Raw genomic sequence first — 15,948 nt, forward strand, 5'->3', positions numbered from 1 at the left:
ACAAAAATACTTAGTTCTCTCTTTTAACTGAGGGAAGAGATGAGGGAGGGAAAGACAACAATCAGGAAATTCAATTTGGACTGCTGACCCTTGTGTTAAAGGTCAAGCGGTCAATATTTAGCATGTAATGGAGAACAAAGCAGAATTGACATCAAATGCATCTATCTTCAAATGCCATGTAAAAAAAAGAATTTCAAAGCCAGAAAGAAAATTTTTTTGGTCTAGTCATGATTTTGGATTTTGGGGCTTTAGATCAGTTTTATTAGAGGGATGACCAAAGCATAATTATTTTTGTAGACTATTATTAATACTAAATGATAAACTTAAAGTAGAGAAAACTATGAAACTTAGTTGATCCTATTTTGAAAATTAGTATTGAAAATAGTTGAAAATAGGATAAAATTGTGTATCAACAACATAACATTGTGAATCAACATAAATTGTGTATAAATAACATAAGGTTATATTGTTGATACACAATAAATATTAAAATGTTGAAAATGGAAATTACCTGTTCACCAGTGAAATTCTGAATAAAGGTCATATCCGTTGAATTAATAATTGAAACCTAAAATCATAGAAATTAGATGCTACATTACTGAGAAGCAAAAGGACAATAGTTAACTTTCAAGATTATTTCTTTCTTCTACCATTCCCTCATTTCCACATGTGCTGTGGTGACATGAACTAAGGGTTCAAATGGTACAAAGACCATAAGTTCTAATAGTCTATGAAGACTTTTCAATATCAACTGGAGGATTCTTTCCAAACAAATTTTGCCCACTTCCTTGCATTGAAGAAAAAGGGAGTCCTCCCCTTCCTCAAATTTCCTTGTACTACCTTCTAGTGGGAGCTAAGTTCTTAAAGGGAAAGGGCAAGAATGTAATTAATTTTTATCCTTTGCTAATGGATTTGGATCGAAGGAACCCAGTGAATGGTTCCTCTGATTTCTAATTTTTTCTTCAGTTACCTGATAATTTGTGTAATCAGTCACACAATATCTAATATCAGTTATCCAATACTTCAGCCCTATACTGGGTAACATGAAAAAGGTAAAGTGAAAATTAGAAATGATCCCTGCCCTAAGTAGTCAAGTGGTCCATTGGATAGAGCACTGGGCATGGGACCAGGATGATCTGAGTTCAAATGCAATCTCAGATACTTGTTACTTTGTGACCCTCTGTAAATTACTCTGCAAGTTACTGCAAGTTTTCCTCATATCCTCATATCATCCATAAAGAGAAGATAATAACAGTATCTACTTCCCAAGGTAGTTGTAAGGATTAGGTGAGATTATGTGTGTATATATATATATATATATATATATATATAGCCTTTTGCAAACCTCAAAGTGCTAATATCATTATCAATAAATATTATGGTTATTATTTTCATTCATTTATATTGGTGTAGGAAATTTCTCCATGAGAAGAGTCAAACATAAATTCAGATGGAAAAAAGATTTTATACATATATAGGTAGATACATGTGAGTATATGTGTGTATATATACATATATGAATCTATGTACATGTATATGTGTATATAATACATGGAATAATATGTGTGTACATAGGGGTATCTACACACAGTGATAGAGATAGAGATGGAGATAAAGAATGAGATAGACAGTTAAAGGTATCTCCTTGATGAACTGAGAGGTATAGTCATGGTACTTACATATCCAAAATTCTGTGCACCCCGTGGAACACCAGCCAGGATTTCTGAAAGGAAATATGGGTGATTAGAAAGTGGATGTGTTTATTTATATTACCAGGTATGTGACAGTCAAAGCAGAGTTTGTTATATCACCTTGCACTCTAACCTGAAACCTGTGAGTGCTTTTATACCTTAACCCTTGCCTCATTTGTGTTTCTTTCAAGTTGGCAAAAAGTAGAAGTGTTATGGTCACAGTCTTCTGCCCCAATGTAGAAACAAAATGAGAGCTCCTAAATGCTCCCCCAAAGGAGATTAGAATTAGGCGCCATAGCAGTATAGATCAATCAAATCTCTCTGACTTCTTTACCACCTATCCCAGTATGCTCTGAAAGGCTAAATATGGAAAGATGTGTTGTCCCAGATAGGAGAAATAAGCTGCTTTGTCCAACTTTACAAGACTAACTTTAAAGTGGAACGAGCAGTTTTATGCTACTTCCCAGACAGTGAGAGGCAGCTTTCAAAATAACCTATTTGTTTTTCTTAAGAGTATAAAAAGTCTGCTTTCTCCTCTATTTAGAGCCCTTTCCTTGGGAGTGTTTTCAGAGGTATGAGTCTCTAAATAAATGTCTTTCTGACCAGATGCTTTAGATATATTCTTTGAGCTATCTCTTTTGAACCCCAGATCAATTTCTATTGCTCTCTCTGCATGAGCTCTAGAAAAGAAAGGATAACTCTTCTTCTCTACTTCAAAGGAACTTTGGCTTTCTCATTAACCACTTGAGGGGTTGATGTCCTTTACTCCCAGCCACTGAAGGCTACTCGGACAAATGTGAAAGAATGGGTGACTTTGGCCTCCTTCTACCACAGAGACCACAATTTATAAGATTCAGGTGCAGGCTGGAGGATTCCCACTTAAAAAAGTTTTCCCTTAGAACTGGCTGCCATACCTTTCGGGGCAACCACGGTGCAACACATAACGAAAGCATTAAAACAGAAATCAGGGAATAAATATAATACTTGAATCTAGGTCCAATTGGCTTTGAGGTCAACTCATTATCTATTATCCCATACTTCTTTCAAACAGGCAAGAGTTTATAAAGGAATTCTAGATATATAATATTTACACTCTCTTACCCTACAGAAACTCATGAATGAACACACAAACACACACCCCTTTTGAAAGAGTTTAATTTTACAACACAGGACAACTAGATGATGCAGTGGATAAAGCATCAGCCTGGGAATCAGGAGGACCTGAGTTCAGATTTGACCTTAAAGACTGAACACTTACTAGCTGTGTGATCCTAGACAAGGTACTTAACCCAATTTCTTCACTAAAAAATTATATCACCAAACAAAAAAAAATAGCTCTTGAGATTTAGAAGCTGTCTAGAACTTTTTAAACCCATTTTGCCAGAGAAATTTTTATGTGATTCTCAGGTATATAGATATTATTTATACAGATATATCAAATAGTGAATGATAATAAATCACAATTTTGCAACTCCCACATTCAGTCGCACAATTCTATATATCCCACAGTTTAAGATGCTTTGATTTATTCCAGCTCCCTCATTTTAGAGAGTAGGAAATTGTATCCCATCAAAGAGGTCACTTGTTCAGGATTACATAGGTGTAAAGAAGAGCTGGGGCTCAACCCAGGTCTTCTGATTCCAAATTTAGCATTCTTTTCACTACAGAATGCTATTCTCATTAGTTTAACTCAAAAGTTGTTATTAAAGTTACAACAGGTTTTCTAAATCTCCAGAATCTGAGAAAATATAGACTGGACAGAACCTTAAAGTCTAGTGGTCTGAAGAATCATGAAAGAAGGAGATGGTCCTTTTTGGCTCCACACAGGTAGAAGCTACAGAAATGTAGATTATGTTTTGATGTAAAGTGAAACTTCCCTACAATTGGCACTGTCCCATAGTGGAATGGGCTGCCTCCAGACGAGAGGTGCTATTCTTCACTGGAAGTCTTGAAGGAGAAGCTAGAGGAACACTTGGTGGGAGGAATTGTAGAAGGAATTCCTGGCCAGGGCTGGGTTCCAACTCAGATGTTGTATTTATTTAGCCCAATTCCTATTGGGAAACTGAGGCTCAGACACAAAAAAGCATCTGGTTAAGATCATATAGCTAATAAGTAGCAGAACTAGAACTCTATTTAAAATCCCCTAATTTGACACTAATGCATTGTTGGTAGAGTTGTAAACTGATCCAATCATTCAGGAGAGCAATTTGGAACTATGACCAAAGGGTTATCAAACTGTGCATACTCTTTGCTTAGCAATGTCTCTACTGGGTCTATGTCCCAAGGATCATAAAAAAGGGGAAAGACCCACATATGTAAAAATGTTTGTAGCAGCCCTATTTGTGGTGGCAAGAAACTGGAAACTGAGTGGTTGCCCATCAGTTGGAGAATGGCTGAATAAGTCATAGTATATGAATATTATGGAATACTATTGTTCTATAAAAAACACTCAGCAGGATGATTTCAGAGATTCCTGGAGAGACTTACATGAACTGATGTTGAGTGAAATGAGCAGAACCAAGAGATTATTAGACACGGCAACAACAAGGTTATGTGATTAAGTCTAATGATCAATGATCAACAGTGAGGTGATTCAGGCCAATTCTAATAGATTTGTGACGGAGAGATCCATCTGCAACCAGAAAGGGGGTTTTGAGGGTTGGATGTGGATCACAACATAGCATTTTCACTCTTTTTGTTGTTGTTTGCTTGCATTATATTTTCTTTCATTTTTCTTTCTCCTTTTGATCTGAATTTTCTTGTTCAGCATGATAAATGTGGAAATATGTATAGAAGAACTGCACATATTTAACATTTATTGGATTACTTACTGTCTAGGAGAAAGGTGGGGAGAAAGGAGGGAGAAAAATTTAGAACACAACATTTTGCAAGGGTGAATGATGAAAAAAATCTTCATATATTTTGAAAATAAAAAGCTATTATTAAAAAATAAAATTCCCTAATTTTATTTTGCTTTTGTTTTTGTATTAAAGAGAATTTGAACATCAACTTGGACAGTTTTAATTGCTGGAAGCTTAACTCCTGTGAGCTGTAACACTACTGGCTAACTGGGAGCACTCTTGTTTGAAAGGCAGCACTTTTAGATTCTTCCCATTTTGTCTAAGTTACTTTTGAGTTATTTTTTCAGTCATGTTTAGCTATTTATGACCCCATTTTGTGCTTTTTTTGGGGGGGGGGTAAAGATACTGGAGAAGTTTACTATTTCCTTCTCCAGCTCATTTTACAGATGAGGAAACTGAGGCAAACAGGATTAAGTACTTGACTAGGATCACACAGCTAGTGAAGTGTCTGATGCTAGATTTGAACTCCAGAAGATGAGTTTTCCTGACTCCAGGCTTGACATTCTACCCATTGTATCATCTATTCAGAACCTAAGAAGATGCCCTTACTTCCCAGGCCTTTCATCAGCATAGGGGAAAGAGTTTTAATCTTGGGTCACAAGTCCTGCTTTTGGCTCCAGTGATTCATTGAAACCTTCACTCAAATATCACTCACTACTCAGAGAGTGACAGGGTCTGGCTCAAGGGAAAGGAGAGGGGGTCCACAGGGACCAATTATTTTCTTTAGCTTGGCTTCGATGCATCTGCCTGGATTCCTAGAGGATGTGGAATTACTCATTCTGTTTGACAGGCTTCTCTCCTCACTCCCTTATGGGACAGTCTCATTGAGTAAATATTGAAGGTGGGTGGCCTCTTGAGCCTTGGTCTGCCTGGAAGGTTTATATTTTCTTTTGAACTGATGAGGATGTTCTCAGATACTGGAATTTCAAAGGCAGCTTACCAAAGTTTCTGGAAATCACTAAATCTTGGATGTGTTGTCTGAATGGTCTTCATTTTAATAGTATTTGTAATATTGAAAAGTAGTTTTTCTTTCTAAATCCCTTCCTCTAAGGTCTATGAATGGGGATCACCAATGCCTTCTCCTGGGTCAGAATTGAACAACAGCCCAAGAACAAGGCTGTTCTTGATTTCTTTCCTACAAGTGTTGAAAACAACATCCTAAAACTGTTTTGCTCATACATTGTCTGGCACTTTTTATGGTTTCCTTTGCAAAATTCCTGAGTGAATATAGGACTGAGATTCCTCCTCTCATCCCTGCCATAATACTAGATCTTTGGTTCTCTTCACAATCTCCCCATTACCAGTTTCATCTCTTCTGAACCACAAAATAAACCACCAAAAATCTGATATGAGAACTGGTTTGAATTAAGTGGATTTTTTAAGAAAAATAAACAATTTCCCCCAATGAAAGTCTAACTAATTGTAGTTTGCTTTTTTGTGTTTCTGCATTATATGCACTATCAATATAGATTGATAAGAGGACTATTTGCCTTCCTCCATTGACTCTATTTAACATATTCTAAATTTTATTCTTGGAAGAATATCAATTAGAACAGGTAGATGAACAGCAGTTACCACGCATCAGAGATATAAATATCAGTGACCTTGACTACTTGGAGAACTCTTGGTCTCTCATCCTAAGTCTGTTACTAAATGAATCATGTGATCCAAGTCATTAACTATTTGGTAAATTCTCTATCCAGAACTGAGAAATATTACCTAACCTCACAGTTCTTTCATCAATATAGGGAAAGAGTTTTGCTCTTAAGGTCAAGAGATCGGAATTTAACTCTAAACTTTAGCATTTACCACTCTGTGAACTAACTCGGAGGAACTTTCAGCACTTTTCCTCCCCGTTTTCTTATATGTAAAATTAAGAGATTGGACTAAATGACCTCCAAGGTCTCTTCTATCTTGGGCCTCAGTTTTTTTTTTTTTAATTTGTAAAACATGAATAATGAAACTAAACTTCCTATCATCATGGTGGGGAAGAAAGTTCTCTCTTATCCTTTTAGCAATCAATACATAATTTCCTACCTTCCTGAGAATCTCCAGTAAATTCCCCAGCAGCAACGGAATATCCTGTAAATAAAATAAACAAATATAAAATGAATGAATAAACAAGTCTCTGTGGGGAAGACCAACAAACAATTTAAAGAAAAGTGTGCAGATTTAAGCACTTCTAGACTCCTCCTCTTTTCGAAGAACTCTAGAAACTTTATAAAAGAGGAAGTTTGAAACTGGAAAAAGAAACTCAATAGTTAACTTATATGTGTTCCCTCTATAAAAAGCAATAGAGATGAGCTACTGATCATTATTAAGAACACAGCAACATCAAAGCTCCTAAGATCCAAACTGCTAAAAGTAGAGATGCTTCACAATTCAACCTGAAATCAGGACTGGTAGCAGTTATTAGTTTTAATATAGTGCATTATGATAGTTAATATCTAGGTGTTAGCAACTACTCTCTTTGAGATACCTAACATAGGTGCTTAGATTTTTTTTTCATTTCAGGAATCAACAAGGGCTTGTTTCCTACTTAATTTAAAGGTGACTTTTCCTATCTTTCCTTTAAATCAATGATACATCTGCTAATGACACAGAGTTCTTGATTTCTCAAGAGGAACATGTACCATTAAGATCAGTCATTTTTGTTTTATGTCTTCTATCACAAAAAAATGTGCCAAAAAAGCAACTCTTATGTGGAATAATATAAGTAACACACTCACTGAATGATTTTCAGTCATTTTTCAGTCATGTCTGACTATTAGAGATCTCATTAAAAGTTTTTTGGAGAAAGATGCTAGAGTGGTTTACCATTTCCTTCTCCAGTTGATGTTATATATGAAGAAACTGAGACAGAGTTAAACAACTTACTTAGCATCCTGTAGCTACTAAGCATCAGTGTCTATATTTAAACTGGAAAAGATGAGTCTTCCTGACTACTCACTGTACTACCTACCTGCCCAATCATAGAACAGTGCACATGTGAAAAGTTTGGCCACATTTTTACTGATCTCAACATTACCTCAGATAGCCAGTGATAGGATTCTCAAAAGTTGCTATAGGAATCTTCAGATCTCTGATTCAGGCTCATGTATAGGAATACTTGGGTAACAGTCCTTCATTGAATTCAATTCAGGATAATAATCATTTATTAAGTACTTATTATGTTTGCTAAACCCTCTGCTAAGTACCAGAAATACAAATTCAAAAATGAAACTGTTTACACCCTGAAGGAATTGCCATTCTATGGGAATGGGGGAATCTCTATCTATCTATCTATCTATCTATCTATCATCTTTTGCTATATAGCTATATCTGTATCTATATCTATGTCTATATATCTCAAATAGAACCAATGGGGAAGAGCACTAACAGTGAATGGGAAGAGGGAATATCAGTCTTAAAGGAAACTAGAGATTCTAGGAGATGAACAGGGATGGCATTCTAGGCATGAGAGAGAATATGTACAGAGAGGAAAAATGGGATATCACATACATTCAATAGTGCCAAATCTTTGAAATTAACAATGACAAAAGGATCTGAGAAGTCCTTAAGTACAATCCTGTCGTATACATAAGGACACTGAACCTCAGAGAGATTAAGGGAATTCATTAGAATCATACCAGTAGGAAGCATCATAGCTGGGATTTAACCTCAGGGATTTTTAGTACCTTTTCCATTTGCCATGCTCATCACTTTCCATTCTATCAGAATGTGTACATGTCACCTAGTGTGGCAAGTGATTTGGCAATACTTTTTGGAAAAGGCAAGTCAATATATCCAATAGGAAAACATGACAGCCTCTCTATGACATGGCCACAAAGTCAAAGTCATTCACATCAGTCATTGGTGAGACTTGCATCTCTAGCCAAGAGCAATTGTAAATACCTCCAGAAGTCCATGAATCTTACCAAGGTAGCTGTCATCATAGGATGCTGGAGCGACATCAGTTTGTTTTTCTCGAGTTAATTTTCTTAGAATATCCTTGAAGGAGTAATTGGCAATGATGTCAGCAATGCTGGCTGTAATCACCTGGCCTGGGGTCAAATAACTTTGCATGTTAAAAAAAAGCAAGAAAATACCATGTTTCCTATAACCCCATCCAAGAAAAAGTCATGCAGTCTATTGAAATACTGAATGTTCTACATGCATGGAGGGAACTAGTGATGATCTCTGGGGTAACAACAACAACAACAAAATACACATGGCAGTAATTCTGACTAGTATAAATTACAATAGAATAAATCAGTGTACTTTGAATTATTCTAATTCTGAATCTTCTCCCTCAACTTGAGCTACCTTAGGCTACCAGCCATAACATGTACCTTTATATTTGGAAACACATTTTTTGGAATGCTCTTAAAATTCGTAGGATCCTAGATTTAATGGTAGAAGTGATCTCAGGGTCTTCAAGTCCAAGTCCCTCCTTTTGTAATAGAGAAAATCAAATCTATCTTGTCCACTAAGATCACACAAGGATCATTTTACAGTCAGGATTTGAGCCTAGATTTTCCAATACTAAATATAGTGTTTTTCCATTATGCCATATATATATATTTATTTATGGTATACATCATTGGTATCAAAAGTAAAAAGTAGGATCTTAGCTTCATCTATCAAATAAAGGGATTAGACTAGAGGACAGCTGAAGGGCACTACTATGGTTTTGTTTTTGTATTTCTTGCCCTCAGGGGAGTGCCTGATGCTATTTTTTGATCTTGTGAATCAAATTAAGTAGCAAGATATGCAGTTTCTAATTGGAAGGGAAAACCTCAACCCAGCCCACAATGAGTTGTTCATTCCCTTTACATGATGAGGTATTAGAAGTTAATTCAGTTGTTTTTCTGAATGTCTTAAGTCTTTGTAACTGTATCTGGGATTTTCTTAGTGGAAATACTGCAGTGCTTTATCATTGCTTTCTCCAGCTCTTTATTCAGGTGAAGAAAGAAAATGCATCACATTTGCTCAGGACCATACAATTAATAAGTGTTTGAGGCTGACTTTGAACTCACGCCTTCTGGATTCCAGATCAAATGCCCTATCCACTGTGCCACCTGTCTTGATGTTATTAGTGTACCATCCCAAATAACTATTATTGCTGCAGACTAACACAAGAAAAAGATATTTTCTCTGAAAATAATTTACTCATTTTACACTAAAGTATTAATTGCTTTTAAAGGCAACATTTTTGTAGCTTTTATTAGAATAAAAAATTAATGTTGAGGTGGTGCCATGAGAAAGGATTGGGGTCATGACTCCTGTGATTGCCCGGTTCTCATCATCAGTTTTCCTGGCTGACTTGAATTGAAGACAGGTTCAAGTAATTCATTCTAAAGTAGAGGAAGTTCCTTCCTTCCTTCCTGTCCATTCCAAGCTCTTCTGACTCAAATGAAAAATGAAACTGATAATAGAGAAATCTGAAGATCGATAGACTATCATTTAATACATTCTAATTTTATAGTTCCCAAATTGTAAGTGAAATAAAAGACAAACTATTTTGTTAATACATTTGAAAAGCCTATAAGCATGGATTGGTTAGAATATCGTTTGAGATATCTGAATGTGGAAATTATGTCTTTTAATGCTTAAATTGATTGCTTATATCAACCAATTCATTTAATTATTATTTAAGGCTATGTTCATAATAATTGTTTTTTTTAAAGAGAGAATAATCACCTAAACCAAAAAATGCATTTATGCCAACCACTGACTTTTTAATATTAAATTTATGTATATTTTCAATATTTAATGTTGAATTTATGTATATTTATAATAGTGAAAAGCATGGAGGTGATTTTTAATGTATAGAATAAAACAAGCATTTCCATAACATAGTACAATGAAAAAATGATTGCAAATCTACTATGCACAACTTACTATTCTTTTTAAACATATAATGAAATTCTGTAAATTTCTTTTTTCTTCCCCTCCCCCTACTCTCACCTATAGCTGGCTACCATTAGAAACCAAACATGCAAAATTATTCTTGTAAACTTCCATTTATCAGTTATTTTTCTGGAAGTGGATAGCATTCTTCTTTATATGCTCTTTAGAGTTAATTTGGATATTTATAATATTCAAAATAATTTATTGCTTAACTTGACTGAATTTCAACAAAAATGGATGACTAAATTACTAAGAAGTCTGGGATGGGGACAAACTTTGGCAAATTTATGTAAGACATAATTTCCCCCCAAATAAAAGTGGTATAGAAAGTCTTACAATATGACTATACTCTTCCATTTCAGAATCCAACAATTTTCTACTATAACGTTTTTCAATACAACTACTATGTTAATATTCATTTGCCTTTATGAAACCTTCTGTTTCCTTTAAGCTACATATAGTCCTATAAGATAGATAGCACAACTATTAAGACCAACCCTCTCTCCTATTTTTTTAAGAGTACTGGATCCATGTCAACAACAATCTAAATTCAAATTCAGCCTCAGACACTAACCAGTTTTGTGACTCTGGAAAAGTCATTTAACCTCATTCTGCTTCAGTTTTTTCAACTTTAAAATGTAGACAAAAATAGCATCTACCTCTCAGGACTGTAATGAGTATAAAATGAGATTATAGTTGTATAGTGCTTTGCATTCTAAAGCTTTATAGAAGTGGTAGCTATTAACTGAGAAGGAAACAAATATTCAATGATTCTACTTGCTACTAATATCAGTACCAATCAAGTTATCCACAGGCATTTAATAAATACTTATTATGAGCTGGGTAATGGAAATACAAAGGGAAAGAAGAAAGGAAGGAAGGAAGGAAGGAAGACATGAAGGAAGGAAGGAAGGAAGGAAAGAGAAAGAAAAAAGAGAAAGGAAGGAAGGAAGAAAAAGAAAGCAAGAAGAAAAGAAAGAGAGAAAGAAAGAAAAAAGAGAAAGGAAGGAAGAAAAGAAAGAAAGAAAGAAAGAAAGAAAGAAAGAAAGAAAGAAAGAAAGAAAGAAAGAAAGAAAGAAAGAAAGAAAGAAAGAAAGAAAGAAAGAAAGAAAGAAAGAAAGAAAGAAAGAAAGAAAGAAAGAAAGAAAGAAAGAAAGAAAGAAAAGATCCCCTGCTTCATGGAAGTCCCTACTGAACTTCACTGTGCTAGAATGACTGAGTAGAGAGCCTCTGTTTGACAATACTGAGTTTAGGATGAGCATCTAAAGGAAGAATGTGATCTGGTAATTTCCTGTCTTTCAGAGGGAAGATATTAAATCTGTCAATTTGGGGATATGCTCTTTAAAGGCCAACATGTAATAATAATTTAAAAGCCAAATTTCTCCCTCAGTGAATTAACACATGGTTCCCACACTGTTTGGGACCAGAGCAAGTAAAACAAGGAAACAGGGCCATAAACCTGATTTGATGGCTGTGATTTAAAGGACTGTTCTGAGTCAGACAATGGTGATTGCTCATGTCTTGTCCAGGGAGAACAATACTAAAAAATCTGCCAAGTTTCTCAGGCTTCATGGTTGGGAGGAAGCTTGTTTTTAGATATTCCTAATAATTCTCATATTAAACTTGGATGCAGTCATGAAACCAACCTAAAGATGTAAATTTTCTCAGGAAAAAACAAACCCTTTCACTGGTGTAGAGAGAAATTATGGTATAAAAAGTCTCATCTCAGCTACAGGAGGACCATTGTCTGCACACGATAGGCTCAACCATGTTTTAGGAGTCCTGAGAGGGTGAGAACCTTCCCTTTGGTCATGTAGTTAGCAAAGACAGGATGTGAAGTCAGCTCTATAGAGGCTTAGTTCTCCAGATTAGAAACCCCATTACCCTGACTGCTCTCACTGAGACAATATTTCCTTAAAGCATCTTTATTAGGTCTAAGTCTGCTTAGTGAAAACAAAGGAAAATGTGGGGCTGATTGAGAGGGGAAATGATTGGGAAAAAAACTTAGAACATAATTCTGTTAGTTTTCCAATTCTTTTGCTGCCTCAAATATTTTCATTGTTTCATTTAAAAATAATAAAGAAAGAAATTAATACGACAATTCAAGATGTCAAATAATTTGGTTTTAGTAATCCTATGGGATCAGTCATAAGGGATTGTTTATTTAATTATAACATGATTCCCAAAATGTCATGTGCACAGTCAAGTATAGACTATATGAATGCAGATATAAAACTAAATATATTTAAAGTCCAACTTCTTGTGGCATTTATGCCTCATAATTGTGTTTTATTAGTTTCTACCAAATGTGGATTTTCCTACTGTCAACAAAACCTACCTTGCCAATAAAAACTGCCAGGTCCTCCCACTATAAGATCCCCATTCTACAAAAAACAAACAACAATGACATTAACTTTTTAAAAAATATTATTAATGGAAATTTAATTATTAAAAAATTAAAAGTCTTTATCACATAGTACTGGCACATAGTAGGTGCTTAATAAGCTCTTGATTGATTATATGTATGTGTGAGAAAAATTAACTTTAAAAGGAACTTCTCTGCCAACCATATTAACATAAAGTTAAGAATAGGGGCTAATATATATTTTGTGCTTTAAAGTTTCAAGGCATCTTCCAGACATTATTTCACTTGAGTCCTATTCCAACCCAACAATTTTGGTGATACGGATTGCATTATATCCATTTTACATATAAGAAAACTGAGGTTTAGAAAGCTAAATGTCTTGCCATAGTCACAAAGCTAGTATATTTCAAAGGCAGGACTCAAACCCAGGTTTCTCTTGGCCCTACTACTAATATCTAGATTTCTTTGGTTCTAATTTATTCAGAAGAAAGCTCTAAAATTAATCTATCATTAAAAACATAGTTTTGAGTTTTATATTTTAAGACAATTTAAATTCATTGAATGGAATTCTTAGGAATGAGTGAAATTGGCTCCCTGGAATTGTGTCATGGAAAAAACCTCAAAAGTCGTCATAATATCTTAATTCCATGATCATATGAATCTCAAGAATGAGGCTAAAATTAATTTTAGGCTTGTGTTATGAGAATTAATGTGACTCAGCAATAGGCTCCCATTTTTTTTCTTCTCTTTTTTTTCTTCTTTCCTTGATACCCCTACATTCACTACACAAGGAAGCTCTGGATCTCCAGAGTGTTAACCATTCTGAGGCCCTCAGCCCTTCCTTATCCTAACCACAATCACCCCCAATTTCAGTGGGAAAGGAACTACAGGAACATTCTATAAGCTGCTAGTATTCTTGATATTATCTGCAAGGGAACATCTCACATAGATGTTGCCTTCCTACCCCCATTCTAGCTTTTCAATTTGATCTAATACTTATCAAAGTGGTTATGGATTTTGGTACTCATATATAATATATTTAATATTTATTAGAGGCAGCTCAAATTTTAGAGAATTTTAGAGACAACAATGGTTATCTTTTTAAATTACTGAATTATAAATTAGTATAATACACAATGATATTTTTTCTATTAGAGACACAAATGGCATCTGAACAAACTAGCAGGAGAGTTACCTTTTGGGGAGAATTTCCAAATCAAATAGATAAATTAAGTGTTGCCTGAAAGCTACAAGTGGTGCAAATCTCACCTTGTAAAAATCCAAACTAAAGCCTGCTTGACAGTAACCTTGGCCTTCAGGGTCAGCGTTGCCTGCAAAGATCAAAACAAGGAACTATTACACTATGATACTCCACAAAGAACACCTTCTTCTTACCTGTATTAGGATGATCTTGTGGCATTTTACCGGAGACTACAAGCAACATAATCAATATATTTAACTTTGTGGTTTTCTTTTCATTCAGTATTAATAGCCTTTTTGTCATTTCCGAATGCATTTGTTTGTCTAAATATCAGTGGGCTGCTTTGGACCATCAAGAACATCACCCAGGCAAGTCATTATCTCTAGCACCACAAATCATATTTACGGGGAATAAAAGGTCATTTGTAATTTTTTTCCCCACTTACAAAGTTATATAATTATAATATAATCTTTGGTAAAATGCTGGATTTGCTTACTTATTAGTTGTGTGACCCTGGATGAGTCATATAACTTAAGTGAAAAATGGGGACAGAGTTGGAAAGGGATCTTAAGGGTAACCTGGTTCAACCTGTTGATTTTACAGAAGAGGAAACTGGATCTCAGCGAGGTTGAAGTTGTCCAAAGTGTCACAACTATTAAGCAGCAGAATCAGGATTTGAATTCAGATCCTTTGCTTCCAAATCCAGCATGCTTTTCCCCATATCACAGCACCTCCAAATTCCCATCAGGTATGTAGAATGCTTTGGAAATCTTAAGTCATTATGTCAAAATGTACTAGCATTATGTAATTTAGTAAGAATAGATAGCTCTGGAATTGAAGGGCATTGAATTGCTCATTCTCCGGGAAGGTACACAGGTCAAAGCTGGCAGGAAATGTTTTTTTTTTTAAATAAATTTTAATAAATTTAATAAATTGAGAGCAGAATGATATGAGATGAACACCCCACCAACAGCTATTATAATGGTCCAAGTGTGAGGTGATGGGGACCTAAGCCAGAGTGTTAACAGTGTCAGAGGAGAGAAAGGGACATATTCAGGAGATGCTGCAAAGGTGAGATGAGCAGACTTTGGGTAACTACAGCTTTTGGGTAACAGTGAATTACCCAGAAGGCCAACTTGTATGATCAAGTTTCAAGAGCTATAAAGGACTTAGAAATCATGTAGTCCAACACTTCATTTCTAGGACGAATAAACTGATACTGAGGTAGGGTAAGTGACTTAACTGTTAAGTGAGAGCCTGAACTCAAGTCCTCCAGGCCCGAACCAGTGCCCATGGGGTCCTTCCCCAGAGCAGGAAGCCTCACACATGGAACCCAAAGCTAGCCTTATTTCAAGGCTTCAGAGCATTTGGAATTAGAGCTCCTCCTCCCAAAATTCGACTACTCATAAATTGTAACTTGAAAGAGTCACCACAGCTTTGTAAGGTGTCTAAATTGTAACCAGAAAGCAGCTTCAGGGCTGGCAGAAACCAAATTCTTTAAAGAGTGTGTGGCAAATATGTGAATAATTATTTTTTTTTGTCAGGATAGAAATGGAAATGAGAGGGCCAGGAAGGAAACACACACACACATCATCATCACATCATCAGGGAAAAAATTTATAAGTTGGGCATGGAAGGCCATTGCCAGACTTTCCAACCGAGTTTAGCCTTCCTGTCCTTTCTGAAGATGGACTCTGCTCTTTCTCCATTTGCATGGAGAACTGTTTCTGGCATTTACTCATCTCCCATTCTTTCCAGATGTTCCTCCGATTTCTCTCCATCATTTCCTATCTTGTGGACTATATTTACCATTTTTCATCTTTTCCCTACATTGACTTTTATGGTGTACGTGTGTGAAGCCCAGAAAATAGGTGACCTCTGACTTCTTGGTGCCATTTTTCTTGAAATTCATGAGTGAGTGTGTGTGTGTGTGTGTGT

General features: G+C 35.4%; 1 protein-coding gene across 1 annotated transcript in view; it reads right to left on the reverse strand.

The window, feature by feature from the left end:
• ITGA8 (integrin subunit alpha 8) overlaps positions 1-15,948 on the reverse strand; it is a 209,487-nt gene that overhangs the window by 149,574 nt on the left and 43,965 nt on the right. Inside the window, exons 5-10 of the mRNA XM_052000132.1 lie at positions 14,079-14,140; positions 12,783-12,828; positions 8,470-8,595; positions 6,590-6,634; positions 1,680-1,723; positions 512-568 (exon numbers count right to left, since the gene is read on the reverse strand). Coding sequence (XP_051856092.1) covers positions 512-568; positions 1,680-1,723; positions 6,590-6,634; positions 8,470-8,595; positions 12,783-12,828; positions 14,079-14,140 — 380 coding nt within the window. The remainder of the gene's footprint in view (positions 1-511; positions 569-1,679; positions 1,724-6,589; positions 6,635-8,469; positions 8,596-12,782; positions 12,829-14,078; positions 14,141-15,948) is intronic.

Source organism: Antechinus flavipes, chromosome 5 (genome assembly GCF_016432865.1).
Source record: "Antechinus flavipes isolate AdamAnt ecotype Samford, QLD, Australia chromosome 5, AdamAnt_v2, whole genome shotgun sequence".
Taxonomy (NCBI): Eukaryota; Metazoa; Chordata; class Mammalia; order Dasyuromorphia; family Dasyuridae; genus Antechinus; species Antechinus flavipes.